The sequence below is a fragment of the Taeniopygia guttata genome, chromosome 1 (assembly GCF_048771995.1).
Source record: "Taeniopygia guttata chromosome 1, bTaeGut7.mat, whole genome shotgun sequence".
Lineage (NCBI taxonomy): Eukaryota > Metazoa > Chordata > Aves > Passeriformes > Estrildidae > Taeniopygia > Taeniopygia guttata.
In genome coordinates this window covers 110,592,621-110,620,398 of record NC_133024.1, presented here as the reverse complement: position 1 = coordinate 110,620,398, position 27,778 = coordinate 110,592,621, and the positions used below count along the sequence as shown (strand labels likewise).

At 47.4% G+C, this 27,778-nt stretch overlaps 1 protein-coding gene across 3 annotated transcripts; it reads right to left on the bottom strand.

Moving 5' to 3' along the window:
• Window positions 1-929: 929 nt before the first annotated feature.
• On the bottom strand, window positions 930-26,249 carry LOC100222166 (cystathionine beta-synthase-like protein). 3 transcript variants are annotated; one of them, XM_072935472.1, is made up of 18 exons: window positions 26,047-26,158; window positions 20,242-20,372; window positions 19,021-19,232; window positions 18,692-18,798; window positions 17,832-17,966; window positions 14,925-15,004; window positions 14,342-14,476; window positions 13,775-13,844; window positions 12,197-12,288; window positions 11,258-11,383; window positions 10,437-10,521; window positions 10,137-10,242; window positions 9,323-9,397; window positions 8,507-8,641; window positions 7,469-7,577; window positions 7,153-7,182; window positions 4,925-5,009; window positions 3,326-3,653 (listed from the first exon to the last, which is right to left on the bottom strand). In XM_072935472.1, exons 2-18 carry the CDS (start codon window positions 20,281-20,283, stop codon window positions 3,544-3,546), a joined length of 1,734 nt encoding a protein of 577 aa, XP_072791573.1. In that variant the 5' UTR covers window positions 20,284-20,372; window positions 26,047-26,158; the 3' UTR covers window positions 3,326-3,543. The 3 variants fall into 3 exon arrangements, 2 of the variants coding, with proteins under 2 accessions (XP_030139314.3, XP_072791573.1); XR_003962603.4 differs by lacking the exon at window positions 7,153-7,182 and having other exon boundaries at window positions 930-3,653; window positions 8,530-8,641; window positions 26,047-26,248; XM_030283454.4 differs by lacking the exon at window positions 7,153-7,182 and having other exon boundaries at window positions 930-3,653; window positions 26,047-26,249.
• Window positions 26,250-27,778: the final 1,529 nt, after the last annotated feature.

The window sequence follows — 27,778 nt, the reverse complement described above, 5'->3', positions numbered from 1 at the left end:
TCTGTGATCTCTGTCCATGGAAAAGAGTTTTCAATCTTACAGGATCAATTACCAGCTCTGAGTGTTTGATATCAGTAATAATTAAGTGCGGCACGGGTGCAAAAGTAAAATTTTAGGATTCTAGATTAGGGGTCCAAAGGGGACAAGATGGAGGAAATTGGGTGTGCCTTGTCCTTTTTCTCCTTCTTCATGCCCTCCATGTTTCACTGCACTGTTGGCATTTTTCTGTTGGTTTAGGCTGGGGACACACTGTCCAACGTAGGTGACAGATATTGGCACGTTATTGTAAATCCAGCACAGGTAGTTTCTGGTATTTAATGTTTGTAACATCCCACTGAGGGCAGAGCCCCACACGCTGCCCTGCAGGACAGAGCTGCGGCAGGGCAGCAGAACATGTTAGAGATAAACAGAATAAACAACCTTGAAACCAGCACAGACAAATTATGGCTCCTTCTTTGGCAGTGGGGCAGAAAGACAGAGACTTTCTACAATCTCAGAATCATCAATACCTGCAGATTCCGACACTCCATGCATGGGAGGGATGCTGTCCTGCTGCCCTCAGGCTGGGACATCCAGATCCCTTTTTCCCCCCCTGAGGGGGTGCCAAAAGGGAAAGGGAAGGCAGGGATCTGCCAGCAATAGCAGCATTTCAGGTATCACATGAAGAGGATGTGCAAGATGAAGTCACCCCGTGCTGCTGGACTGGGGTAAGAAGATGAAGCTGAGGACAGAGCACCGCGTGTGGGGGAGGCACCTGAACACCCAGCAAAGAGCCCGTGCTGGCAGGACTGGCCTCCTTCCCTCCCTCTGGAGACATGGAAAGAGCTGTAGAGTCTCACACTGACAGCCAGGGGTCTTCTGCACAAATTTCTTACAGTCTAACACACCCACAAGCTTGAACTGGCATTGAAAAAAACAACCCAGAGCCATTCTGCAATCAAACAGCTTTTATTGAACTCTTTGTATTGTACATTTGTCAACATCTGTGCAATAAGCACAGCTCATAGTGGTGATTTCTCCCAGCTCCTTGAAGCAGAAGGAATCTTCCCTTTCCCTTAGTTGACACTACACAGTAAGAAAAGCTGTTGGATGACAGGGGACAATGTCAGGAAACTTCTGACAGTGAGCCTTGTGTGAGATTTATAGCAAACAGAAGTTTTCAGAAATGAGCTTGGTGGGCAGATGAGATTGGTCTGGCTGCTCAGAGGAACCCCTGCTAGCCAGAGTTCTGGAGTCAGCCACAGCTTGTACAAGAAATGGGAAATAACATTGGACATGACAATGAGAAAATGAACCTTAAGTCATTGCCTGGTAACTGCTTGCAAAATATTGTACAGATTTTACTGAATAGCTGTCTTCAGGTGAGAAAATAAAAAGTATTTCTGCAGAGCCAACATTAGGACTGAGACTCTCCTACAGTGACAAACAAATACAGCATAAATTGTTGATAAAAACATCCCTGTGCAAAATAGTTTTCAGGTTCAGTCAGTGCTTGCAAAAGCAGCAAAGGTAAACAGAAGATGCAGGCACTCACTTCAGAAAAAAAAATACAGTTCTGTTCAGGCTCTGGCCTTCAATCTCAGGTAAAAGACTGAACAAACTGCAGTGTCTTTCTTGGTCTTCAGAGCATTTGAAACAAAGACAAGCCCAGCTTTAATCAGCCCTACCACAACTAAGCAGGACCAGGCCAGCAATGGGGTTCTCACACATGCAAGAAAGCATCACATTTAGAAGCTTTTGCAGAGGAACTTCCCTGCCATGGGAAAGAGCTCTGGAAAGTTTTTCAGTTGTGCAGCAGCTCCATTTATTTACCCAGCTCCTCTGGTCTCACCATGCTGCTGCTGTGGATAAGAAAAGCCTTCTCTTCCCTGTGCCACTGCAGAGAGGAGACAGCTCCTGTTCTTAGCAAACCCCAGGGGAGCAGCTGAATTCTTGGGATCCTTTGGCTTACTTGGGATGCTTTAGACTCCCATCCCGTGTTCCCCACCATTTCTAACCACCCCCTGTGCCTCAGTCCACAATACTGCCAGTTTTCATGGCACTACGGGGATTAATGTATGAACAGTGAAGCAGAAAAACAGATTCAGACTTTTACACTTCTTTATAACTGACTAATTTGCTGCCCCACCTTTAACACCCCCCTTGTGCTGCTCTGAAAAGCAGCTTTGGGAACCTCCTCCTGCCATTCTCATGTTTCTTGCTGAATTCAGTTAGGTCAGGACACGGAGCTTTGACAAGGGAAAAGGACAAACCTCAGCTACTCAAGCACCTCCCTCCCTGCTGCTGTCAGCAAAGGTCAGATGGAAAATGGGGAAAAAAACCCATCAGATAAAAGCCAGTAAAGTTTTAGCACCTAGCAGCAGTGACAACTACAACTGCAGAAAGGAATTCACCACCCTTTAGAAACTTTCAGTTACTACTGAAGTTGTACATTTTCAGATTTATAGTAGTTTTTTTCCCCAGAGCCTTGGGGAAAAATTGTCTTAAATCTTAAATAAGTGTGTGAATTTAATGGCAAACCACATTTTAAGGTAGGGATGGGTCACTTGCCTTCAGCAACAGCCCTAATCTGAAGGGGCAGCCAATGCAGGGCTTTTCTCCTGGAATGAGGCACTACAGGGTTAGAGTAACTGAACAAGACTTGGAAAAGTTCACATCTCCTGACAGAATATCTTTTACTCTCCTAAAACAGGCACAAAAAAAGGCACTCTGAGATAAATAAGAGGGTGAGGAGGGAAGAGGAAAGTAACAGATGAAACAGCATAATTAAAAAATATCTTTGGGCAAGATGCTTCATCTTAACTTTTAAATATTCTCTTACTTGTGCTTACTTATCAGGACACCATTGGGGAAAAAAAATAGGTCTGTCATGGCAGGGAAAGCTGGTGCACTGTGTAAAACAGTTTGTCACTTCACTGCCATGCTTCTAACTTAAACCAGCTTTTCCTCAGAGCAGAGCAGAGCAAGCCTCAGCTTCAGCCCTGAGGATTTTTTCTTGTTTTACAATGATGCCACCAAAAGGGAAACTCTCCTTTTTTCTCCCCACGCCCCAGTCCCAATTTTGTCTCCACACAGGTAATATCTAACTTAACACCCTTACATAGAAGGGGGGAGAAAAATCCAGAACTTTCCAGAGCTCCCTTGGGCCTCTGCTTCAGTAACTCTTTATTTCAACACATTTTATGATTCTGAAACAACATTTTGGAAAGCCAGCCTTTAGACATAATGAGTAAGGAACAAATCAGTTAATTTAGGCAGCATTTTTTACACATACATATATATATATATGTATATATATAGGTAAAAAAATAAATTGTCTTGATAAGAAATATTGGTTAGCCTGATTGAGAAACAAGTCCCAGAAGCTGGGCAAGACAGCAAGACACATTGGTGGGATAGCTGACACTAACTGCTTATTTTCAGAATTAAAAAAAAAAAAAAAACCAAAATAAAAAAAGCCAAAAACATTCTACTTAAGACATAAAGCTGATTCTTTGTTAGAGGTTGCCGAATGCTGAGGAGGCTCCAGGTTGCTGCTTGGCTTCAGTTGGATTTCCTCTCGCGCTCGCGTGCGGTCACGAAGTTCAGGAGGTCGATGGCTGTCACGATGCCAAACACCATCTGCCGCTTGCTGGAGGAGCCATCCGAGTGATCTGCACAGAAAAAAAGGGAGTTCTGGCTCCAGGAGGCACAAACACACCCCCTTCTCCTTGGTTTTAGTGGCAGTGTTTGTAAAATCGGGGGCTGAGCCACCCCAGCTCCATGAGCCTGGGTTGGGTTGATCCTGGCACAAAAGGCACCTTGGCCAAGAGGCACAGAGCAATGACGAGGATTTTCAGCTCAGGAAAGCTCCTCATCAAAAGGGACACTGAAACTTTATGGGATTTATTTTTCTTGACACAAAAATTCCAACCAGGCCCTCTTGTTATGAAGTGTATTTGCCTCAAGCATTAATTACTCGAAACAGCTGCAAGTGGCATTACCCCACTGGAACCAGGGGCCACTTGAATGGCCCAATGGAACCACATTTTGAGGAGGAAATGTGACACAACCATCTTCCTCCATCCCTGTCAACCACAGAATAAACACCACAATACCCCATTTATATTAAAAAAATATACTAACCATTTTGTCTTTGCTGCACTGACAGCACAGGTTCAAGTGATTTTCTCATTGTGAGCCTAAGCCTTGACCTGGGAACCAAGTGGTCACACAACCTCTGACCCTTTATCAATTGTTTAAATTCCAGTTCCTAAAGTCTGCCTGTACTGAGATATTTAGTTTACTTCTCTACTCAGTTTTTTCAGTCAGCTGGACTGCCCTGGGATTTTTTTTTTAAATCAATCTCTATTTCACTGCAAGCTTTCAGTGAGATTCCAGGTTTACAAATGGTCAGCTCAGAGCCGAGAGCACATCTTTATGGAGATTGTCAGGAACAACCCCAAATTTGATGGCTTTTCTTTTTCCAGTTATTACTGAGAAGCTGAAGATAAATTTATGTTGCACGACTTAATATTGTTTTGAGTCTTATTTCTCAGTGTTTGTAACTTTGCAAAGCTGTCTGCTATTAGGAAGATTAAACAGGACAAAGTATTTTTCACATATAAGAGTAATAAGCCTCAGATTTGAAGATTTATTTAGTCCTACTACTCCTAGAATGGTTTGGGTTGGAAAGGACCTTAAAAACATCTTTTTCCACCCTTGCCACAGGCAGGGGCCCCTTCCACTACACCAGGCTGCTCCAAGCCATGTCCAGCCTGGCCTTGAACACCTCCAGGGATGGAAATTGGGCTTAGTAGCACAAATTTAGACACAGAATGAGGACTTTGCTTCTTCAGAGCTCACTTCACACACTCACACTCTCACTTGCTCCTTGTTACCACTCAAAGTTTTGCTCTCACGAGGTGCAGTACTTCGTACTCACACTGAATTTGCTCATGAACCACCAGAGCAAAGTGGTCTATTTCCAGGATGTGAGAGAGTTTCCCCAAGTTGTCTTTCAGGTTAATCTGAGGAGAGAGTTACAGAACTTGAATAAAGCAGTTTTCTATGTTTAGCAGTCATTAATACCTATACACTTCATACAGAACTAAAATCAATACATCAGCATTTGTGTACTGCTCCCACCTGAAGCACCAGAAAACACCAACAAATCAAGGCCAACTTAAAAGATCAGTTTTCTTTGTTTCTAATTTCCAAAAAACCACTAAGCACAAGATGAAGTTATTCCTTCTGGTTCTGTAAACATAATGAATTTAATGAAGATCTGAAAAGTGCTAATAATCAAAGAATAATCCATGTGTCTCAGCAAAAGAAGTGACCATAAAAGACTTTCTATTTGGTGATTTTATTCTAAAAAGACTGGAAAAGTGAACTAATCACGCTGCAAATCATTGTGGAAGTGAATATGATCTGCAAAAAGAAAAGCCCAAACAAGCCAAAAACAAAACCAAGATTACTCAGCTAAAACAGGATTCAGGTGCAAATCAAGGAACAGAGATTTAATAATTAATTTTCTTTGTGAAGCTCAGCTTTGCTAAGACTGAACAAGAAAGCACCCTGTGTCAACTCTGAAAAAACATACAGATATTTCCAAAACACTTCAGCAGTCACCTGCTGCAGTCATTTTAAAAAATCCCTAAACCTGTTCAAACATGAGTTAACAGATGAAGCAGCAGCTCCATTAACCAGGTGAACTCTCCCCAGCACCCACCATCTGACATCCTCTTATTAAAGGAATCCACAGCAAGAAAGAGTCCTGCACTGCAAATTCAAAAAGCCTCTCTGTGAGAAATAAATGCCCCAGCATGAACATTTGGGCTGCCCTGGAACACAGAGCTCTGCCTCTGACTGGGAGCCAGAGGATTGCAGCAGCCTCTGTATAAGACACCTGCTATAGTCCAGACTGAAGAACCAATCCTTAAATTTGGGGGCCAGGAAAGGAATGAGGTGAGAAAAATGCCACATGGAGTCACCCATCAGTCCCAAATGTGCATTCAGGGACTGGGCAGGCTACAAATAACCAGGACAAGCAGCCCCTTGGCAGCACTGGGACAACCATGAAGGCATAAACATGTTTAGAGATGCTCAGTGGAAATTTAACAGAACCCCCACAGAGTTTTCACCTGCTTATTCAAGGTCCTTAAAACATTTTGCCCATGGGTTTTCCCACATTTAGGCTTTGTTTTTAAGCTTACTAGGTCTCTAGGCAGTGAGTACTACACTACACATGAGTGGGAACCCAAACCACTGGAACTAACATCTGACTCTACAAGTTTGGCTCCTCCCTCCATTAGCACTTGTTTGGGTTGGCAAATTATCCTGTGACTGGTGTTTCAAATCCCCAGAGCACAACTGTACCTTCAAAAAAGCTCTAAACCTTCTGCTTCCATTCTAAGAGATTATCATAAAGTAACTGAGGTGATCCTACCAAAGCAGGCTGCCCATGTAATAAAATCACAGAATGGTTTGGGGTGGAAGGGACCTTTAGGATCATCCAGCTCCTCTGCCATGGGCAGGGACACCTCCCACCACCCCAGGTTGCTCAGAGCTCCATCCAGCCTGGCCTTGAACACTTCCAGGGATGGGAAATCCACCACCTCTCTGAGCAACCTAAAAAAGACCCATCTTTCCAAAATGTCCCTTTGCCCTGGTTTGCAGGCTAAGCCTCTTATTTGATGCAGGCTGCGGTATTCCATGTAGGATATCAGAAGTGATTTTGGTGACACAGATGATTCATTGTCCAAATTTCACTCATAAACAAGCCAAATCACCTTGACTAAAGTGGCAAGGAAAGCAAAATCCACAATACTTCTGAGATTATGTGCATTCCACCATGTTTTTCCCATCAATTCAAATGGAAAATAACCATTTTTAGTTAACATGTCAGCAGTACCACAGCTTGTGTCACTCCCCTTCCAGCCTCCACCAAGAAAATACCAGAAATAAAGGGAAAAGAAATGGCTAAGCTGTTCTTTACTAAAGAAGCCTTCAAGCTGCCCATGGCAAGAGCCACAGCCTCAGAAATGCAGAGAATTGCCTGATGCAGCCAACACCAGAGCAGCCCCAGAAACCATCCCACACCACCAGCCCCAGAAACTCCTGAGGTGCCCAAGTGAGGGAGAACACGAACTAGGCAGTTGTGTTACGCACCACATTTCCCCATGATGCTGGATTATCTGTCTGGGGAGGAAAAAATAAATTTACATTTGTCCATAAAGAACCAGCACCCATGGGTGGCTCACAGGTTGAGCAGAAGGATTAAACACACTTCCAGAACACAGCACTCAATCCACTCTGGGACAGTGTCAGAACTTAAATCCTGGTGAAAACTAAGTGAAGCATTTTTAAAAAGAAAATTCTGTGCTCAGAACAGCTGGGTGAACCTCACCCAGCCTGTGCACTGTCAGCACATCTACTCCAGCACTTGAAACCAGAGAACCAGGAGCTGCAGAATACACCTGCCCACCTGTTGAAATTGCTTGTAGATTACTTTTCTGACTTCATCAGAAGGCTTAACTTTTCCAACAAGCAGTGAAGAAAGCATGTTACCCAGGGTAACCATGCCCAGAATCACCCTGGGGAAGGAGAGACAAGAAGGGATAAACAACACAACAGCCTCAGGTGTTCCTGTAGAAAAAAGCATCCACTCTCAGCCAGCTTGGAGGAGTCAGGTCAGCTACTTCAGGGTAATAATGCAGCATTACTGATGGTACACTTGGATTCTGTGTGTCTGCAGGAGACAGAGCACAGCTCTCAGAGGTTCTGGGACTCACACACCAGGTGCTGCAGGTCCTTCTGAGCACCAGGACCTTTTCATCTCTGCTCCTTGCAACTGGAGAGAGCTACCTGCAATCTCAGAGAGCTTTTGGAAAGCACAAACTGCTCCGTTTTTTTCACACTCTCCTCTGTCCTTTTGAAAGGTGTGACAACCAGGGACAAGCTCACCCCAGTTTGGCTCATTTCCCTTCTCCCTGTGAGGATCTACAACAATTCACCCCTCAGGTCAGCACAACTGAGCAACTCCTCAATACTCAGCCTGTCTGCAGGAGGGCTGAAGGGTGATAAGGCACATTTCAGCTTGCTGAGGACACCCTGGGTTATGGGGGTCACTGCAGCACTGCACTGTAACACAGTGTGCTGAAGGAAGCTCTGACAGACATGGGCACATTTGGGGTTGGTTGTTTTAAACAGGAATTTTGGCCTTCTTTAAGTTCAGCTGGTATTATTAAAAGAAAATAAATTATCCTGCAGAGACACAATGAGTAAGTATATCATAATAATCATTAGAATCATGTGGAGGGCAGGACAATCGTGGCATGAAAACACAAAGTGTGTTCAAGGGAACATTTCTGAACTGCGTTAATAAACGAAAAAGGACGGGTGAGAGGACACCTTTCCATTATTTCCACCTTCCAGTACTTCCAGCAAGCATTTAAGAGACACCCCTGAGGACCTGGTGAGGGAAGTGATACATATGGATGAAGAGTGATATATGTGGACATACCCAGATTCATCAACAACTGGTACCTGGTCGAATCCCTTCTCCCGGAGAATTTCCACAGTCTTTGCACAGGTAACAGTTGGAAGCACAGTCAGGGGGGCAGAGAGGCTCAGCTCCTGAATACTGATGTTCCACCACCTGGGGATGAAGTGAAAAACAAACCCATGCAAGTCTCATGGAGAACACAGAGCCAACCCCTCCAGCACCACAGGAATGACAAAAGGCTGCAAGGCAGAGTCAGGATTCAGCCAGAGTCAACAAAGCTTCAGGGCTCTCAGGGGTTATTCCCAACATCAGAAAGACTTTGAAGTGTGAGAAGGCTTGAAAATCAAACCCCTTTCTTAATTTCACCTGCTTTCTATGATTACAGATAGTCTGCCCAGTTTCATTATTTACCTCTCACAGAGAAAATTTTGCACTCCTACTCAAAGACCTATCTGTATTTACCATCACTATAAGCAACAATTTAGGGAAGTTTCCCTTCTAGCTATGTAGACTTGCAGTGCTTTGCACTCAGTAACTCTGATTTTGGAAGGATTCTTTGCATATTTTCTTTTTTTAATTCCAGATATAATGCTTTTCATTAAAAAAAACCCAGTCATTAAGTACCAAATTTTCTGCTGCTGCCATACAACTCAAGGAAGGATATGAACTAATTAAAATAGATTTGATTAACAGCTGCAATTATACATCAAGACAATAGCATGGAAGATGCTAAATCAAAGGAGAAGTGTGAATTGAAATGAGCTTTAAATTAGCAGCTGCCATAAACTCAATTGAATAGATTGATGGAAATCCAAATGGATCTGACTGGCTTACCAGGGTTTGTTGCCAAGGTCTTCTTCTTTCATGAAGCCTTTCTGAATCATCCATTTGTCACTCAAGAACTTGGACCTGCAGAGCACCAGAAGTGAAAAGCTCATTAGCAAGGGTTGAGTGTCTGACAACAAACAGAGACAACTGCTCACAGCTCACTGCCACCAAGAGATAAAGTGTAAGTGGAAAGAGGACATCATTTGCCATCCAAGCTTAGCAGCCAGGGATATGGAGAAGAAATACTCATGGGGACAAAAAGGAATCCCACAGGAAACAAAGCTCCAACTGCATGAGCCCCTTGCAATATCAAGTAATACAGCCTGGAATGGAGATGTGTCTTGTCTGCAGCTGCTGTTTGTCCAGTATTGAGCTGGATGCAACATGGGCGAGGAAACTCAGCTAAAAATACCATGTTCTGGGCTATGTTTCAATGTGATTGGAGAAAAACTTCTCAGCTCAGCTCAAAGCCCTGACATTTCTGCCTGCAAACCCACCCTGAGCGTGGCTGCTGCTGCTGCAGGACTGGATCCTGCTGTGGGCACAGGAACCCTTCCAGGAATGGGATAACCAGTGATCCCCCACAAATAACACAGTGAAAGCAAGGTGTTTGCTGTGAGAAATACTAACCAGTGATTATCTACTGAAATCAGAGCTCAGATTTAAAGGGGAAAAGATCCTCCCTGTTCCATGCCAGACCCCTTTTAGACAGCTCAGAATTTGTGCCCCAAAGACATTCCTTGCTGGGATAAGTGGGTGTTCCAAAGTCTGAGGGACTCCCTGACCCCTCTCCCAGAGAGAAAAGCAGCAGGTTCCTTACATGTAGTTCCTGATGGAGTCAGGGCAGATGACAACACAGCGCTGACCCTCCTTCAGCTCCTTGGCTGCCTTCACAGCCACAGACATGGCACTGCCCGAGCTGCCCCCTGCCAGAACACACAGCGGGGACAACACCGTCAGACCACCACGTGAAGCCATCAAAAGGGAGGAGGAGGAAGAACAGAGGAGCCCGGAGCCAGGAGGACAAGATCTGAAGTGGAAAGAGGTCTCTGATCTGCACAAGGCTTCAGCCTCCCACAGACTGCTCAGAGAAGGGCAGAGGGCTCCTGCCTGCTCTTACCACACAGCAGCCCCTCCTCGCGGATCATCATCCGTGCCACAGCAAATGACTCCTCATCATTGCTCTTGTACCACTGGTCCACTGTCTGGGGAGGGGCAGGAGACAGAAACAAGGCTCTGTTTAACTCAGGAGGGACAGGGGAACTGCACAAGTGTGCATTCAGCCCTGGCTCTTTGAGGTAACAGCTGCCCTACTGAGCCTGGGGTTTCCATCCTCCTCCAGATGCCAAGTGGGGTTTTTTTGCAGAGGTTAGATGATCACATCAGCACAAAAGGCTCCTCACTGGAACCCTTCTGTGAGAGCAGGCTGCTGTGAGTCAGCCTCAGGCAGCATCAGCTTCCTCCCCTCTTGGAAGGCTTCCCAGGGACACAGGCTCTGCTCGGGACAGTCTTAACCACTTTGTCCAGGAGGGGATGGGATGCTCTGCTGGAAGGTTTGGGTTTGTTGTTTTATGGGGTTTTTTTGTGATTGGTAAGTTGGTGTTCTTTGTTGTGTCTTGTTATTGTAATTGTAATTGTTATTGTGTGTGTGTTTCATGACTGATTTTTTTTGTGTGTGTTTTGAAGCTTTTTTAAGCATCAAAGTAAGTGTGTGTTGTAGGAAAATGTTACCACAGCATTTTGACCTGGCATTGCAAAACTAATGTGGCCAGTTCAGAAGCCTTTCAAGGGCTGTTTATGCTGATGGAAAGAACAGGAATAGTTCTGTCTGCTAACCCTTCCATTTCAGCTCAATACTTCCCCAGGTTTTCCTCTGCCTTTAAACTCAGTCCTGCATCCCAGCAGAGGGCAAAGGGCAGTAAACCAAGCAGTGAGACTTACAGATCTATCCAACACTGTGGGGACAAAATCATATCCAATTCCTTCCACTTCATACATTGTCTTGTCAGTCTTGTTCAGTTCTTCTGGTTCAGCAAGGATGGAGCCTTCAGGATCCACACCTATAATCTGGAGGAGCAGTTTCCACTCAGGCCACCAAGACACACAGCTTTGGAGAGCAGAGCCCCTGTGAGCACTGGCTCTGTCACAGCTGCTGGTGGCACACAGCCAACCTGTTCTCCTGTTCATTTCCTCCTGGCAACATTCACCTCCCCTGGGAGCAAAAGGCTTTGCTGCTTCTGGCCCCCTTGGAAACCCATCCCACCTTCTCAGACTGATGGCCCCACTTGTTCTGCACATGGGTTTTGCTTGGTTTAAACAGAAAACAGGGTTTCCCTGAGACAAGGCTGTCTTCATTCACATGCCAGGCATCATTACAGACAACTCATTTTGTGCCAAGTGCACGCAGATCAGTTTTATTTTCTTTACCACTCCCTGCCCATGTAGGCAAATTCTCAAGATTGAAGCAGGATCCCGATTTCTGTGAGGAAATCTCACACATCACACAGGAAAACACACAGGCTGGTGTGGGCAGAGACAATTCCACTGGGCAAAACCCCGGAGCAGCTGGGGGAGGCACAGCCAGGGAGGAAACCCGAGGCTGTAGAGCACAGCAGAAGAAGGAACTTCCAGAGAAGAAAGTTTCCCAGGCACCTCATGGAGGGATCTGAGGGTTCATCTGCTGAGCCAAACCTGAACTCTGGTCACCAGTGGGACCAGAGCACAATGATTTCAAACACTGAAACCCTCTCTGCAGCCAGACTTACCTTTGAACTGAGAAGCTCCCACAGAGAGCCAGGGCAGGCTTACAAGGAGCGGGATGTGCCAAGGGAAGCAGTTTGAGGAGACACTACAGACAAAAGCAGTGGGCTTCTCACTTACTTTGCACCCTGGACACTTCTCCTTCAGCTTCCTGGAGATGCCAGTGATGGTACCTCCTGTGCCAGCTGTGGCCACCACCATGTCCACCTTTCCTGTTGAAGGGTGTGGGAGAGAAGTGTGAGATCTCCAGCAGGAGGATGGATTGAGAGCCCACTTACACCTAAGGAGGGACTTTCCTCAACAAAAAGGCACAAAAGGGCTGAAAAGGGCAGGGTAGGACTCTGCTTCCCCGGAGCTGTGGTGAGACCTGCCTTGAAACTGCATTGCTCAATCATAATTTTCTCCAACGAGGGTGTTGAAATGTCCACCAGAGGCCTGGCAAGGCACCAATCTGTGGCACTTTGGACACAGCTGGATGTGGCCCACAGAGCTGATAGCTGCAGTTTTCCTGTTCCTGTCTGCTGATACAGACAAGTCATTCTCTAAGTCAAACTGAGCAGCCCATTATGTTTGTTAATTAACTGAGTGAGTGCCAAGAGCATGGGCTAGGCATCCCTGGGGAGAAATGTTAACACAACTACTCCCTCATTTTCATGTGAAGAAGACTGTTTTGGTCACTAGCACTCGGAGTGAGTGTGGATATGATAGTTCATCCCTGTGTCACCACCTACAGCTTCTCTGGTGCATCCACATGACAACTTTATTAATGAAAAAAAAAAAAAAAGGATTTTTAAAAGGTCACCAATTCACACACAAAATCAATTGCTTAGCAGCCAAGAGAATTATACCCCACTAAGCAGGAGCAACTGAACAATGCCTGGGCTGTAAGGGGAAGTAAACAGAAACAAGAAGCCTAAATCTGGAACTCATCTGGATTCTCAGTTTGTGGGATAGCAGCTTGTAAAAGTGTACTCAGTTTAACTCAAAGTCTGTCACAGAAAGACAAGGCGAATCCTCTGAACAGCCAGAGTTTTAGGAAGGAGGAGAACCTTCCACGTGGTCTTCACCTTCATGGAAATTATTTAATTGCTGATTTTCTCATCAGAAGGGCCAATCAGAAACTGCCCTGTTTAATAAGGCAGGTCTGAAGCCCTCTTATGACTCCCTTCTGTGCCCTATGGAAATGCCCACGTGGCTGCAGCATCACAGGGAATGTCTCCAGCAGCTCTCAGACCAGCCCTGAGCTGAGGAACGAGCCCAGCTCTGCTGCCACAGCACTGGGGAGAGCCCTGCAGAGCCAGAGGGTCCTGCTGCTGACAGTGTGACACAGAGCAGCATGAAGATGCTTCCAGTGTATGGGAGTATTTGCTCTGGGAATGCTAAAACCCTTATTTCTTTATTTGTGATCAAAGACTGACCCTATTCCATACCAGTCTACCTATGGGGCTCTTTTTTTTTTAAACATCACTACTTTCTCCACCTGCTCACAGGCAGAGAAGTCAAAAAACCAAATGGAAAAAAAACCCCATTACTATGACTACTGAAATATGGTTACTCTCTAACAACACACAGCACGTGTATGGGGTTTGCTTTATCAAAATCCATGCTTTTCTCATCTGAGGGCTCATTCTCCAAGCACATAAGAACAGGGCACTGCCAGGGGCTCTCTGGAGGGGTTTAGCAGTGGAGCAGACCTACCATCACACTGCTGCAGGATCTCCTCAGCTGTGGTGTCGTAGTGGGTCAGGGGGTTGCTGGCATTGCGGTACTAAACAGAAAGGCAGATCAGCCAAAAAAACAGATCAGAAGTACAAAAATCACATTTTGAGCGAGTTCAAAAACATTTCAAAAAATCCCCAAACCCCACAGCACCTAAACACACTCTCTGCAGAATGCTTCACTGTGTATTATCTGGAACTAGGCCTCCTAAGTGACCTAATTAAGCACAGTCCTAAGGCACCAGCACCCTCCCATGCCAAAATCAGTCCTAGCAACATGACCCCTGTGTCCATTCTTCCTCAAGGACTGCCAGCCCGGCGGAAATAGACACCCTAAGTGTTGTAGTTCTGGCAAACACCAGCTCATTGCTGCTCTCTAGTGACTGTGAAAACTTCCTTCCCTACAACGAGGTGACTGCTCAGCCCCAGCTCCAGATTTGGGGCATCTTCTCCTCCAGACACACAGTGAGAGTGTTGAACAGACAAGCCAGAACACCACAGAGCCTCCTCCATGCTACACCTGCACCTCTGACACCTTGGCTCTCACCTGGTCCAGGATGTGTGCATTGGGGATTTCATTCTTCAACCTCCAGGCCACTCCCACGTGAGATTCAGGAGAATCAAACCTGGCTGTAGTTGGGGTCCTCACAATCTCAGCACCCAGAGCTCTCAGAACATCCACCTGCAGCAAATAAAGGTGGTCACAACGCCCCAAAATACCCTCAACAGGCTCCCTTCACACCCAGCCCCACAGCCAGAATATTTGCAGGATATTCAAAGCTTCAGCACGGTCTTCCTTCACCGTCTGCTCAGCGAGGAACAGCTCACCTGGGGCACAGGTAACCACTTCAATGTGCCAGGCAAACCTCAGGCTGTCTTGGCATCTGTATTTAAAACAATTATGGGAGTTTTCAAAGTGGCAGTGCTGTGGGGATGGACCTTAAAGACATTTTCTATCCATGGCCAGCCAGCTTGGATTTCTCTGGGCATTGGCAACAGCACCTCAGCAGTTTTCCCTGGCCAAGAGCCTGCACCTTTGTTGCTGAAGCCCCAGCACTGATCTGCAGCAGGAGCTCTGCGGGTGCAAACATGTTTATCTGTAAATTCTTGAAAACAGAAGCAGCTCTGACCTTCTCCATGCTCATTTTCTCTGGCATGACGATGATGCAGCGGTAACCCTTCACTGCCGCCGCCAAGGCCAGCCCGATCCCTGCAAGCAAGCAGAGGCAAGCAGAGCACTCAGAGAGCAGCAGCAGAGCACAAAACCCACAGTGCCAGCCTTGGCACGCCCTGGCTTTCATCACATTTCCACCAGAGTGTCTCCAGAGGGGTGCCAAAGGGAAAGTTTCTGCCTCTCGGGTTTACAGGTGTTGATTCTTGTTTGAGGTTGACAGCCCAGAGGAAGTTTAGCCAAGGGTGGGGGAATTTGGCATTTGCAAACTGCTGGCTTTACCACATGCACATCACCTTCCTCCTGTCTCACCCACTTCACCTTCCCAGAATTAATTTGGGAAAGGAATGTGCTTTAAGCTGGAGGAGACGAGAGGAATCACTTGGATTCTGCCAAAGGGTCTGTAGAGCCTCTATTGACTCACTTCTGCTTAAATCCCTATTTGCAATGTGCTGAAACAAAGTCCTGTCTAAAAATAAATTATTTAGATGCTGTCAGGTCACCTCTCTGCTGGACAGGCTGAGCTGATCAGGTTGGCTGAGAGGTGTGAGAGGTCAGGCTGCAGCTCCCCTGCTCCTCTGGGCACCAGCTCACCCTACACAGAGACTTGCCTGTTCACAGCTGGCTCTGGTTTTGTGTGGATTGCATAGGGGAGGAAAAAAAACCCACCCTAATAATCGTTAACTCTTCCTATAAGAGGAGCATAACTCACACCTCAAACAATTCAAGTAGTGTTTGATATATTGGGAAGGGAAAGTTTTCTCAGTATATTATAGATAAATATGGATGCCCAAATACACAAATAAATAAGACAGCAGCAGCTTCATTAAAGCCAAAGGCTGAAGAGAAGTCATCCAGAGCTTCCTTACTGTCTGTGATGAAGAAAGGATTTTGAGACCTGAACTCTAATACTTTGTACTTTCTACCACTGACCTGGAAATGCAGCAAACATCAAAACAGGACTTTGGATGAGGGAGAACTGGGATGCAGAGAGGATAAAAAATATAACACATTAGCTCTCACATTCAACAAACCCACTAGCCCTGAGAGGTAGAGAGCAAAAACCAGTTCTCTCAGGTTACTGTGTGCCCTGGTCTTTGCTCTTATGTGACCAAAAAAAATCAGCTTTCTGAAGTAATTGTCCTGTATCTCCTGCAGTTCTGCCTTTTTGGATTCTGTGCAAGTAGAATCATTTATCAGGCACTGATCCAGAGAGAGGGATGTCATGGTAAGACCTTGGATACTGGAGGAATGCAACACACAAGGATATTTTCCACTCCAGGCCATTGTTCAGGCAGGAGGTACAGCCACACTCACTAAAGCTTCAGCTGCCCTGAATGCCCCCAGAATCCCCTGATCCCTCCCAGAGCAGCTGAGCCAACAGCAGCAGATGTGACCTCCCAGTTTTCTGCTGCAGGCTGGGGAGCTGGTCACAGATCAGCTCATCCCCTGCACTCACATCAGAACAAAATCTGCCTGCCCTGTGCCTGTCAGAAAGCAGCAGTGGGTGCAAATCCAGGGAAGAATTTAGGAACAGGACCAGACACCCCTCCTGAGCACATCAGGCAGGAGGGCAGCTTCCAGCTCACCCCATGAACCTCCTCAGAGGAGGCACTGTATTGGACATTTAACTATTTCTATTTAACAGTATTGTGCATTTTATATTTGGCTCCAGGGGGAATATTCCAGGTGTTTTTGACTCCCCATGAGTAGAGCAGCTTAACACAATTACAACAACTTTTACACAGGAGCCCAGAGTTAACTCCAGGCTGCTCAGATCATCAGTGCTCTGCCTTGGCCCCTGACCTAAGGGGGCTGCTCCTTCCTCCAGCCCTCCAAGGGGGAAATGTGGACCCAGGGGGAACCTGCTGACAATCCAGGTGTGCAGGGGCTCTGTCAGGCAGTGCTGTAAGGATGCAGCTCATCTCCCATCTCAGCGTGGAAAGGGCTGTCCCTCAAACCTGACAGAGGAACCATGGCACTTCCCCAGGAGAAAGGAGGGGAAGATCCAGATTCACACTGATGGCTCAAGTTTTATCTTTTCTATTTTTCAGATTCTGTGCTGCTTAAGTGTGTACTTTGGAGCTTCATATTATGGGATGGTGAGCTCTCTGCACAGAGCAGGGAGACAAAACAATTCCTGCTCCAGCTGGGCACCAAGGACAAATGATCCAAATCTCAGCCCAGGAGCACAAACAGCGTGGGCTGGAGAGAGAAAAACAAGCAGGATGGGACTGCCTGGGCTAAAGCTGGAATGGGACAATGAACTCCAAGGTGCCAATGGAGCAGAACTGATCCCAGGGAGAGCCCCCGGGAGCACTCGTGCATTTTGGGGCCATTTTGGTTCATCTTGGGTTCATTTCGAGACCATTTTGGTTCATCTTGGGTTCATTTTGGGGCCATTTTGGTTCATTTGGGTGCAGCCCTGGCTGGGCTCTGGTGCTGCCCAAGGTGGATCCGTGGAGGCCTTTTAATAAATCCCTAATTTATTCTCTAGCTCAGTCTAGTCTTTATTCTAGGTCAGCTTTCACAAGGTGTCAACACCAATCTTATGGGTGCTTTTTCCCCGATAATTTCAGTCAGACTTGAATTCCTAAAGCCCCTTGTGAGTCTGGCCTAGCACCTCCTGTCTCTTAAAGCAAAGAGGTTCTGCAAGTTAGTAGAACCCCCTCCCAATCTGCTGTGGTCAGCACAGGACACTGCAGAACTGTTCCATGTGAGGTGGAAGAGGCACTGCTCCCTGCACCACGCAGGCAGGAAGAGATTCCCTTTCCTCCCCGCACAGGCTGCGACCTCAAACCTGCCTCTTCCAGAAAAAGCACCACAGCATTTCCCCCGCCCTTTCCTCAGTCTCTCCATGCCCTACCTGTGTTCCCAGAGGTTGGCTCTATGATGGTGTCCCCAGGCTTCAGGATCCCAGCTCTCTCAGCATCCTCCACCATCCTGAGGCTGATGCGGTCCTTCACGCTGCCCCCAGCGTTGAAGAACTCACACTTGGCCACTGCAAACACACAACAAGGCATTTCAGAGCTCATCCAGCTCCACCCCCTGTCCTGACCAGAGACACCTTCCACCAGAACAGGTTGCCCCAAGCCTCATCCAACCTGGCCTTAAAACCCCGTCTTGCCCCTTTCCCCTCGCCTTCTTTGCCCCTTCTCTTTTCCTGGTGAGTTCTCCAGCCAAAAAAAGTTCTGATCAAGCTGAAGTTTCTCTCCAGAACTCCCAGCATTAATCCCTTCATCCCCTTCAGGACTCTGATCAGAGTCAGTATCTACAGTAGGGCTGGGTTTAAAAAGCCAACCAACCAAACAAAAAAAAAAATTCACTGACAGTTTCACCCCTTTAATCATTTTCAGTGATCTTTAGTGATAACTGCAGGGCTGCCTTTTGCACACACTGATGAATACTCTGAATAGGAGAAGCAGTCAAAAACTTCAAACAATTTCTTTAAATTCAAAAAATTATTTTCTACTAAGAACATTTAGCGTTTTCTACAAAAATGGAAAAGCTGCAGGAATCGTTCTCATGAGGTACAAACCCAAAGATGTTTTAGATCACCAGATCCTAAAACACAGAAAATTTGCCAAGGAAAACCAGGAATTCTTCTTCACCATTCCCTGCCAATTACCTGCACTCCTGTGGCCAGGTTATATGACACTACTAACCCCATCCACCCCAGTTTGTGAAACAGTCATTGTAGTTTGTTTTCTGCCTGCAGCAACTCACAGAGTTCACATTTGAGCCCAAAGTGCTTCCCAATCTTGTTGATCCGCACCAAAGGTGTGTTGCCAACTTTATTCAGGATGCTTGGCAGGATCTTCAGAGGCTCTGGCCTGGTACAGACACAAAGTCAGTGTATTCACAGAAGGGTCACACAACAACCACACAGCACTTACTGCTTTTTATTTCTCCTTTATCAGGCTGGTTATTTTAGCTATTTTAGTTCAAAGGAATATCCATTGGATACAAACTCACAACATCAAGTCCTTGATCCAAAACATGGATTAATCAGACCTGGATTCACGCTGAAAATCAGTATATAAGGTAACACTTACAGGGTGGTATGATGATGGGGAGAGGCAGAGAGGGGCTTCCCAAGCTTCCAGGTGCATTTGCTGGGTGTATCAGGGCGGATCCACTGCCTCTCCTTCTCATTAGCCTTGCAGTTCTCAGTGTCCACCCCACCAGAGACTAAATATTTGGCAGGTGCAAGAGGGCATGAGTTTGTATCTGGCTTCTTCTGGGAAGGAAGAGTAGGGATTCCATTCTTGGGGGAGGGAGAAAAAAAGAGAAAAGAAAGAAAAGGAAGAAAAAAAAAAAACAGAGTTGGTATTTCCATGGTCTGTGAGGATGGGGAAGTGTTTCAGCATCATCTTGATCTGCCAAATCCTTATCACCAACACGAGAACCTGCGCTGCAAGTTTGGGAGCAAAAGCTCACCACAGTGCTCTACACAAAGATAATTTAAACACACATGTGCTCACTGTAACCAGCCTCCACAGACACAAAAAAAAAAAAAAACAAAAACCAAAAACAGGACTATTCTCATGGGAGGCACCTCTCCCACACCAAAAGCTCTCAGAAATAAAACCTCCCCATTCCAAGCAGACTGGAATAGAGCAAAACTGCTTGGTGACTAATTAGAAAACTCTGCCAGAAGACTCTGCATGGCTGAGTGGTCACAGAGAACTCTTCCAGAAAGGTTTCACCAGCACCTTCCTCCACAGCAGCTCAGAGCCCCATCCAACCTGGCCTTGAAGCCTCTTGCTCTTGGCCCTTCCCTGCAAAGTTCTCCAGCCACAGAGCTTCTGGTAAAAATGTAAGTTTTTCCCCTTGTTCAGCCTGTATTTCCACTCCAGTACTCCCAGCATTAATACCTTCAATTTATTTCATTTTTTATTTATTAATCCCTTGAATGGGGTTGTGGGGTGGGGTGGGGGGGAAATCCAAAATTTTTCAGAGCTCCCTTGGGCCTCTGCTTTAGTAACTCTTTATTTCAACACATTTTACGATTCTGAAACAACATTTTGGACAGCCAGCCTTTAGACATAATGAGTAAGGAATGAAGTAGTTAATTTAGGCAGTTATTTTTTACACACACACACACATATATATATATGTAATAAATAAATTGTCTTGATAAGAAATATTGCTTAGCCTGATTAAGAAACAAAGACACACTGGTTGGACAGCTGACAGCAGGATAGCTAACTGCTCTCCCAAATCCTGGTGATGGAAAGATGAGCAAAGAGTATTCCACAAAGAGCTGTCAGTACCTTAGAGACAGGAACAGGCCTTTCTGATACAACCTTCTCCATGGTTTTTGCTGGGGGTGGTGGCACAGAAAACGGGATTTTCTTCAGGAGAACGACTGCTGTGGGTCACAAGACTGGAATCCTCTTCAAAGCTGCAGATCATACAAGTTAGAAGGGAAAAAAAAAAACAAAACCAAACTATCAGGAAACTTTCTCACAGGGGTAACACACACATCTTTTTCATAGGGAAAAAAAAATTAAAAAAAAAAAGAAGCTGCAAAACAAAGTGAAGATGACTTCTGTAAACAGGATTAAAAAGAAATCATGCAGCAGAGGTATTGTGCAGGATTGATGGAGGGTGCCCTGACCCTGTCCCTCCTGCATTACTTAATCTTCCCTCTGCCCTGTCCTCCACAGTAAGCAAAAAACATCTTTTATCAGACCTTCTGCATCTCCAGGAGATTGAAAGCCACAAAAAGTAATAGGAAATACTTCAGTTCACAGGAAATACAGTCCTAGAGACACAAAGGGTGAAAGGGCTTCATGGTACAGAAAAACCTGTACACAACTTTGGAAAAGGCTTTATCCAGGAACAGAGGCCTCTCCACCCTTAAGGAGAGCAAAATCTCACAAGTTCCTACCCAAAATTAATTAGTGTTGCGTGCACAGTGATGCTGCAAAAAACACACACAGCAAACACTCCACACTCATAGCAGCTGTTAGCTCCAGAAATTAGTAAACACAAAATAGAAAGTTCATTTCTCCTACCAGCTGTTCACAGAGCCTGGCTGCTTCCTATCAATTAAAGACAAAAATCTGGCTGAAATCTTGGAAAACATGAGGGTTTTTTTCCCCCTAATATTTGTTTTCTTCATCACTGTTTTGCAGGGAGGTTCAGTTCTTTCCATTACTGAATTGTGCTGGAAAGGGGCCTTGGACTCATCCTCCTGGCAGATGCACACAAAACACATATTTAAGATCTCACAGAGTTGATGGCCTGGTGAGAAAACTGGAAAAAAATCTGGATCACAGCATCAGTGACCTTTAGTATTTGATCCTGCAAGTTAACACAGGCCAGTGACCACTGCTGCCTCAGGCACTCCAATGCCCTTCCTGCAGGCTGGCTGGAAGAAAATGCCTAAAACATTTAAACTGCTCTCCTCTAAGGAAAAAAAAACTCTGAAAATATCAACTTTACACACTAAGACTTGAAATAATTTTCCTTCAAGACAAAAAGATTTCCATGCCAGCAAAATGATATAATTCTATTTAATCAGGTTAATACACATATATGTACAGATATAATAGATATATAATAAATATGATCTATTTAATACATGCCCAAGAGCCAAGATGGATTATAACCTGTCACAGATGGACTATAATCTGTCACAGACCACTGACCAGGGTTAGAGTGAGAGAAACTAGCCTAAAAAAGCAAAAATTCCATAAATACACAAAATCTAGCACCAACCTGTCTTTGCTACCAGAAATCAGCTTACTTCCAGTTCCAGTGAAAAACCCAGTCCTCATTTCTCTTTCTAGGATATATTCTGGTTCACAGTCCAGAGTATCAGTGGTTTTGTTTAGGTTTTTTTATTGGTTTTTTTTTTGTTTTTTTGGGTTTTTTTGTTTGTTTGTTTTTTGGGGATTTTTTTTTTTTTTTGTAAAGGAGAAGTACAGGAGATGTTCCAAGGTTTCCAATGAGGCACAGGCTCCCTCAGACAGCTGGCATCAAACACTGGACACAGACAGTGACTGCCTGTGCCACAGGTAACACTGACAATATTGACAAAGTCCAGCTAAAAAGGGGACCTTGCTGCCAAAGGATCAAATCTTTTCAAAACACACGACAAAAACAGCACAAGTTTAGGAATAGGAAAGTGAAAATTTCGTTCTACTTCTAAGTTATCATAAAATAAGAGCACAAAACCTTCAAGAGCTTCAAAACACCAGCTCTCAGTGTCTTTCAAGAGTGTACAAAAACTGAGATGAAAGAGGGAGAAATTCATTGCAGTAAAAAAAAATAAATTTAAGAGGTTTACATGATTTGTTCTTTGTATTGATGGCAGGACAGAAATTAATATGGCTCTCAAAAAGCTGCTTTTTGGAGCATTCCCTCTGGACTGGGCGAGGCAACAACACCTCATTTTCTTTATTGTAAGGCAAAAATTTAATAATTTACTAACAGCAACTCTCATTAATTATTGAACAGCAGAAACTGAGAAAAAGCTGTATTTATTGCCCTCAAATAAACTGTGAGATTCTCTCACATTTTCATAATGGCAATACTTGATGTTTGAGCAAAGTTTCAATAATGGGGCTTCAACTGCACAAAAAAGAGGAGAGAGACAAAAAGCTAAAAATCCTGTCACCAAACACTAACCTTAAGCAACATAATTCATTGCTTAAGCCTTAGGTGACACAACCTCAGCAAAATGGGGTCAGACGTGGTGTAGGACATCCAAATCCCCACCCTGATCCTCCCTACAGGCCCAAACCAGCATTTTTTTTCTGGGAAGCAGGACAGGAGGATGGCAACTCTGCTTCTGTAGCTGCAGCTGAACACTGCTCAGCAGAGCCAAGGGAGAAAAGCTGCAGGAAGAGCTGCCCATCTTCAGGGAAAAATATTCTGTCAGCCTGAATTTAATTTTCCTATAAAGGGGAACACTCCCATAACTAGTTGGGGGTGTGGGTAGAGTCTAACTAGAAAAGCCTGAGTAGCTCCTGCCATTGCATCTGCAGATCACAGAAGGCAAACAAAAATTAATTAGTCAGAAAGAGAATTTGCAAAGCCACTTAAACCTAAGTCACAAAGGGGAGTGGGACAGAGGGATGAGATCCAGAAAGTTTCATGGGCAAGGCTCACACTCCTGCATCCATCTCCATAGGGAAAGTATTTCTCAGCTCCTGGAGAGCAGGACTGAGGGCTAGAGAGTGAAATCCTGAGCAGCCTGAGCTGGACTCAGAGCACAGATGGGTCAGGAGCTGCAGTTTCCATGGCTGTGCCCAGAGTGTGATACCAGCACTAATGCACTGCACTATTTAAACACCCCCTGGGCAACAGCCAGGTTAGCTGAGGCTGGCCTGGAGCACAGATGAAGCTGTCCAACAGGCAGGTGGAAGAGCTGAATCAGAGGGAGATGGCCCCAGGGGGCTGCTCAGGCAGGGGTGGGATACAGAATTCCATTCTGCTGCAGCCTGAGAAAGGGAAACCTGATGGGGTTAAGCAGGTGAACAAATGAACCACTGCAGAACAGTTGTTCTGCTCAGCCTGAGCACCACAGGGTCTTACAGAGCTGTAGGGTCTTTGCAGGTAAGCAGATGCAGCAGTGCCCATCCAGCCTTTGGAAACACCATAGCTGGAACAGATTAAGGAGAAAGTCAAAGATTTGGGTTTTTCTGTGAGCGTGTGCGTGTCCTTGCTGCTTCCTCAGGAGCAGCCATCCCTCCTGTGCCAGGAGATGCCAAGTGACCTGGGGAATGAATTATTTAATATCTGGCTCTAGGCAGAGAGCCTTCAAGAATCCAAAGTCTTATTTCCATTTTCCCCCACAGAGCAGGTGAGCACATGCACGTCCTCTCGTTGATCACTCTTTAAAAGCCAGACTGGCACACTCATGACTTTCTAAAAGGAAAGGGGCACTTCTTTAATGCCCTCACCTCTGTAACCCTGCAAAGATTAAACTCTGGCAGCAAAGCAACTTCTATTGCTGTGGCAGTTGTTATTCTAGAAATAACAATTTCTAGAATAACAATTGTTATTCTGTAAATAACCATTGCTATTCTAGAACTTCTAGCCAGGGAGAATAGGGGAGTGTTCAGTTTGCTGTGCCCCAGAGAAGGGAAGCTGTGCCTGACAGCTCCATGTCCTGAGTTCACTCCAGCCCTGGAGTGAACTGATAACCCTGGACTCACGTGATAAGACTTCTGAGTGAACACTGATGTCATCAGCAGCACAGCAGCATTAGAGAAAAGACTGGAGAATGCTTTATCTGTGTTTTTACCTGTTGCAGTCAAAAGCTTTCACTATTTCTTTCCCTGCTTCTAGTTCCCCCTCCTGAGCACACACAGAGCTCTTGATCTGCTCACCAGAGCAGATTGCTGAGCCCAGCTCACCCAGCACAGGGAGAGGAGGATTCCAGGCAGGGTGACAGATGCTCAGAGATTAAACAAGCTGCCCAGCAGGACAAAAAGAGGGAGCTGCTCTCAGTTTTTGACCAGGTCTTTAAGACAGGCAGAAGCACTGCAGCCCTTCCCCAGCATCATGGTGCCTCCTGCACGGCTTCACAAGTTCTGCTTGCCCAGGGAGCTCTGACAAAGGCTGGCAGAGAGCTGGGCAGGAAGGCAGCTTTTGGCTGATGCACATTTTGTGGGAAATACCAGCTGCCATCACTCTGGCTGCACCTGTGGAGCTTTTAGGAGGACCCCCAGAGCAGTCAGGAGCACAGCACTGCTGTGTGCCTGGTTCCTGTGTTCACATGCAGGCCACAGTAGCCAGGGCCAGCCCATGCTAGCCACCCTGGCAGGCTGCCATGCTGCCAGTGCCAGCTCGGTGACCTCCCTGAGCCTGCACACTCCAGGACAGGGGTCACTCCTGCCCCTGGCTGCCACCACCCTTGCTAGAAGCAGGCTCTGGCTTCAGGGAAGATAGGTAGGGCAGGGAACCGAGGGCCACCAGCTGGCATGGAAAAGGATGTGAGTGCAAATCCCCAGTACTGGGCCTGCACTGGCACCTAAACCACACTTCACCAGTGTGATCTAGCCAGAGAAGAGAAGCAGCGGGTTCTGAGCAGGTCCCAGCTTCCCAGGGGATTGGATCCCCACGTTTCCCCTGCCTCCACGCTCTGGGTTTTTCCGCCTTTCCACAGCGCAAGCGTTGCAGAACACGGAGCTCTCACACCTCAAATCAGCAAACAGACTCCTGGCAAGGGTGAGCAGAGTGAGCAACTCTGCTGGAACGGGGCCCAGCACTCCCAAACCTCCGTGGTCAAAGGCTCTGGGATTACAGAGACACACAGCAGACTAGATACCCGACCAGGAACAGCAGAATCACTCGTCTTTCAAGTTGTGGCTGGTTCAAGACACCGGGAGCATTATTAACAGGGCTACTGAACAGCTCCCTCAGGTCCTAGCCAAGTTCAGATCCCTCCCAAGTGGGGAGGGGTAATATATGAAATCGAATGTAAAAAAAAAAGCTTCATGGTCCAGTGCATCAGCCGGACTTGCCAAAGAACCTTGCAGGAGAACCTCATGGCACCCACGAGAACAATGGGCAGCGAGCCCAGACCAGCTGGAGAGCTGCTGCCAAACCCGAGAAAGACCCAAAAGGCACAAAGTCATCCTGTGACCCTGTAGGAAAAGCAGAGAGCCCAGCCCTGCTCCGGGCTCAGAGGAGGCGGCCCCAGGCTCCCTCCTGGGCATCCGCAGCGGAGCCAGCACCGCCGGGCGCTCCGGGGCTCCCCTTACCCGCAGCTGCCCCTCTCTTCGCTGCAAAACCAAAGGAGAAGCCCAGCACAGAATCACAGAGTGGGTCAGGCTGGAAGGGCACAGTGCAGCACCTGCCCAAACTCCCTGCGCCAGCAGAGCCATCCCGGAGCACATGGCACGGGATCGCATCCAGCCGCTCCTGGAATACCCTCACCCAGCGAGACTCCACAACCTCCGCGGGCAATCCGCTGCGGCCCGCAGCCCTCCATCGCCCATCCCCTCTGGGATGTGGGGCACGGCCACCCCCCAGCCCTGTTCCCCCCGCATCCCGCGGATGATGCAACCTGCGGGATGCGGCGGCTCCCGCCCAACCCGCCGCTGCGGCCGCCGCCTCACCCGCGCGCTCCGGACGCTGCCCGGGACACGGCCGCTGTGGGGACGGTGAGGAGGGTGAGGAAGGTGATGGCGATGACGATGAGGATGATGAGGATGGGGATGATGATGATGAGGATGAAGATGATGATGATGAGGATGATGAAGGCGCGGGGGGCGCGCGCGGTTTAAGAGGAGCCCGCGAGCCGCGGCCCCGCCCCCCGCGCGCCCCGGCCCCGCCCCGGAGGGGGCGGGAGCGGCACGGCGAGCGCTGATTGGTCAGCGCGGGGGCGTTGGCCACTCCGAGCCAGCCAATGGGAGCGCGGTGCGCGGGGCCGGAGCGCCCGGGGATGTCCGGCGGTGTCCGGGGGCGTCCGATGGGGTCCGATGGGGTCCGGCAATGTCCGGCAATGTCTGACGGTGTCCGATGGGGTCCGACGGTGTCCGGCAATTTCCGGCAATGTCTGACGGTGTCCGGCAATGTCCGACGGTGTCCGGCAATGTCCGGCAATGTCCGACGGTGTCTGACGGTGTCCGATGGGGTCCGGCAATGTCCGGCAATGTCCGGCAATTTCCGGCAATGTCCGACGGTGTCCAGCAATGTCCGGCAATTTCCGGGGACGTCCGATGGGGTCCGGCAATGTCCGGCGGTGTCCAGGGGCATCCGATGGTGTCCGATGGTGTCCGGCAATGTCCGGCAATGTCCGGCAATGTCCGCCAATTTCTGACGATGCCCGGCAATGTCCAGTGGTGTCCAGCGATGTCCGATGCTGTCCGGCAATGTCCGTCAATGTCCAACGATGTCCCGCGGTGTCCGGAGGTGTCCGGCAATGTCTGGTGGTGTCTGAGGACATCCGATAGTGTCCAGCGATGTCCGGTGGTGTCCGGCGGTGTCTGATGGTGTCCGGTGGTGTCCGGCAATGTCCAGTGATGTCTGACAGTGTCTGGCGGAGTCCAGCAATGTCCAGCAATGTCCATCGATGTCCAGCGGTGTCCAGCAGTGTCCAGAGATGTCCAGCGGTGTCTGATGGTGTCCTGCAATGTCCGGCGATGTCCGACAATGTCCAGTGATGTCCGGCAATGTCCGGGAACGTCCGATGGTGTCCGGCGATGTCCGGTGATGTCCAGCCGTGTCTGGTGGTGTCCGATGGTATCCAGCAATGTCCAGCAATATCCAGTGGTGTCCTGTGATGTCCAGCCGTGTCTGGCGGTGTCCAACGATGTTCTCAATGGTGTCTGGCAATGTCCGGCCGTGTCTGATGTTGTCCGGTGGTGTCCAGCCGGATCACTGAGGGAAAGCTGAGGGAACACCCAGGGTTTACCCACAGGGCCTGCAGAGACTGTGTCCTGTTCTGGTCACCTCAGTTCAGGAGGACATTGGGGTGACAGAGCGTGTCCAGAGAAGGGTGACGGAGCTGGTGAAGAGTCTGGAGCACGAGTCCTGTGAGGAGCGGCTGAGGGAGCTGGGGGTGTTCAGCCTGGAGAAAAGGAGGCTCAGGGATGATCTTGTCCCTCTCTGCAGCTCCCTGACAGGCTGTAGCCAGATGAGCCAGCTTCTTCTCCCGGGCAAACAGCAACAGGACAAGAGCAAATGGCCTCGAGCTGCACCAGGGGAGGTTTAGGTTGGACATCTGGAAGAGGCTCTTCACAGAACAGGTGGCTGGACACTGGAATGAGGTACTGAGGGGCTTGGTGGAGCCACTGTCCCTGAAGGGACTGGATGTGTCACTTAGTGCTATGGTCTAGTTCACATGGT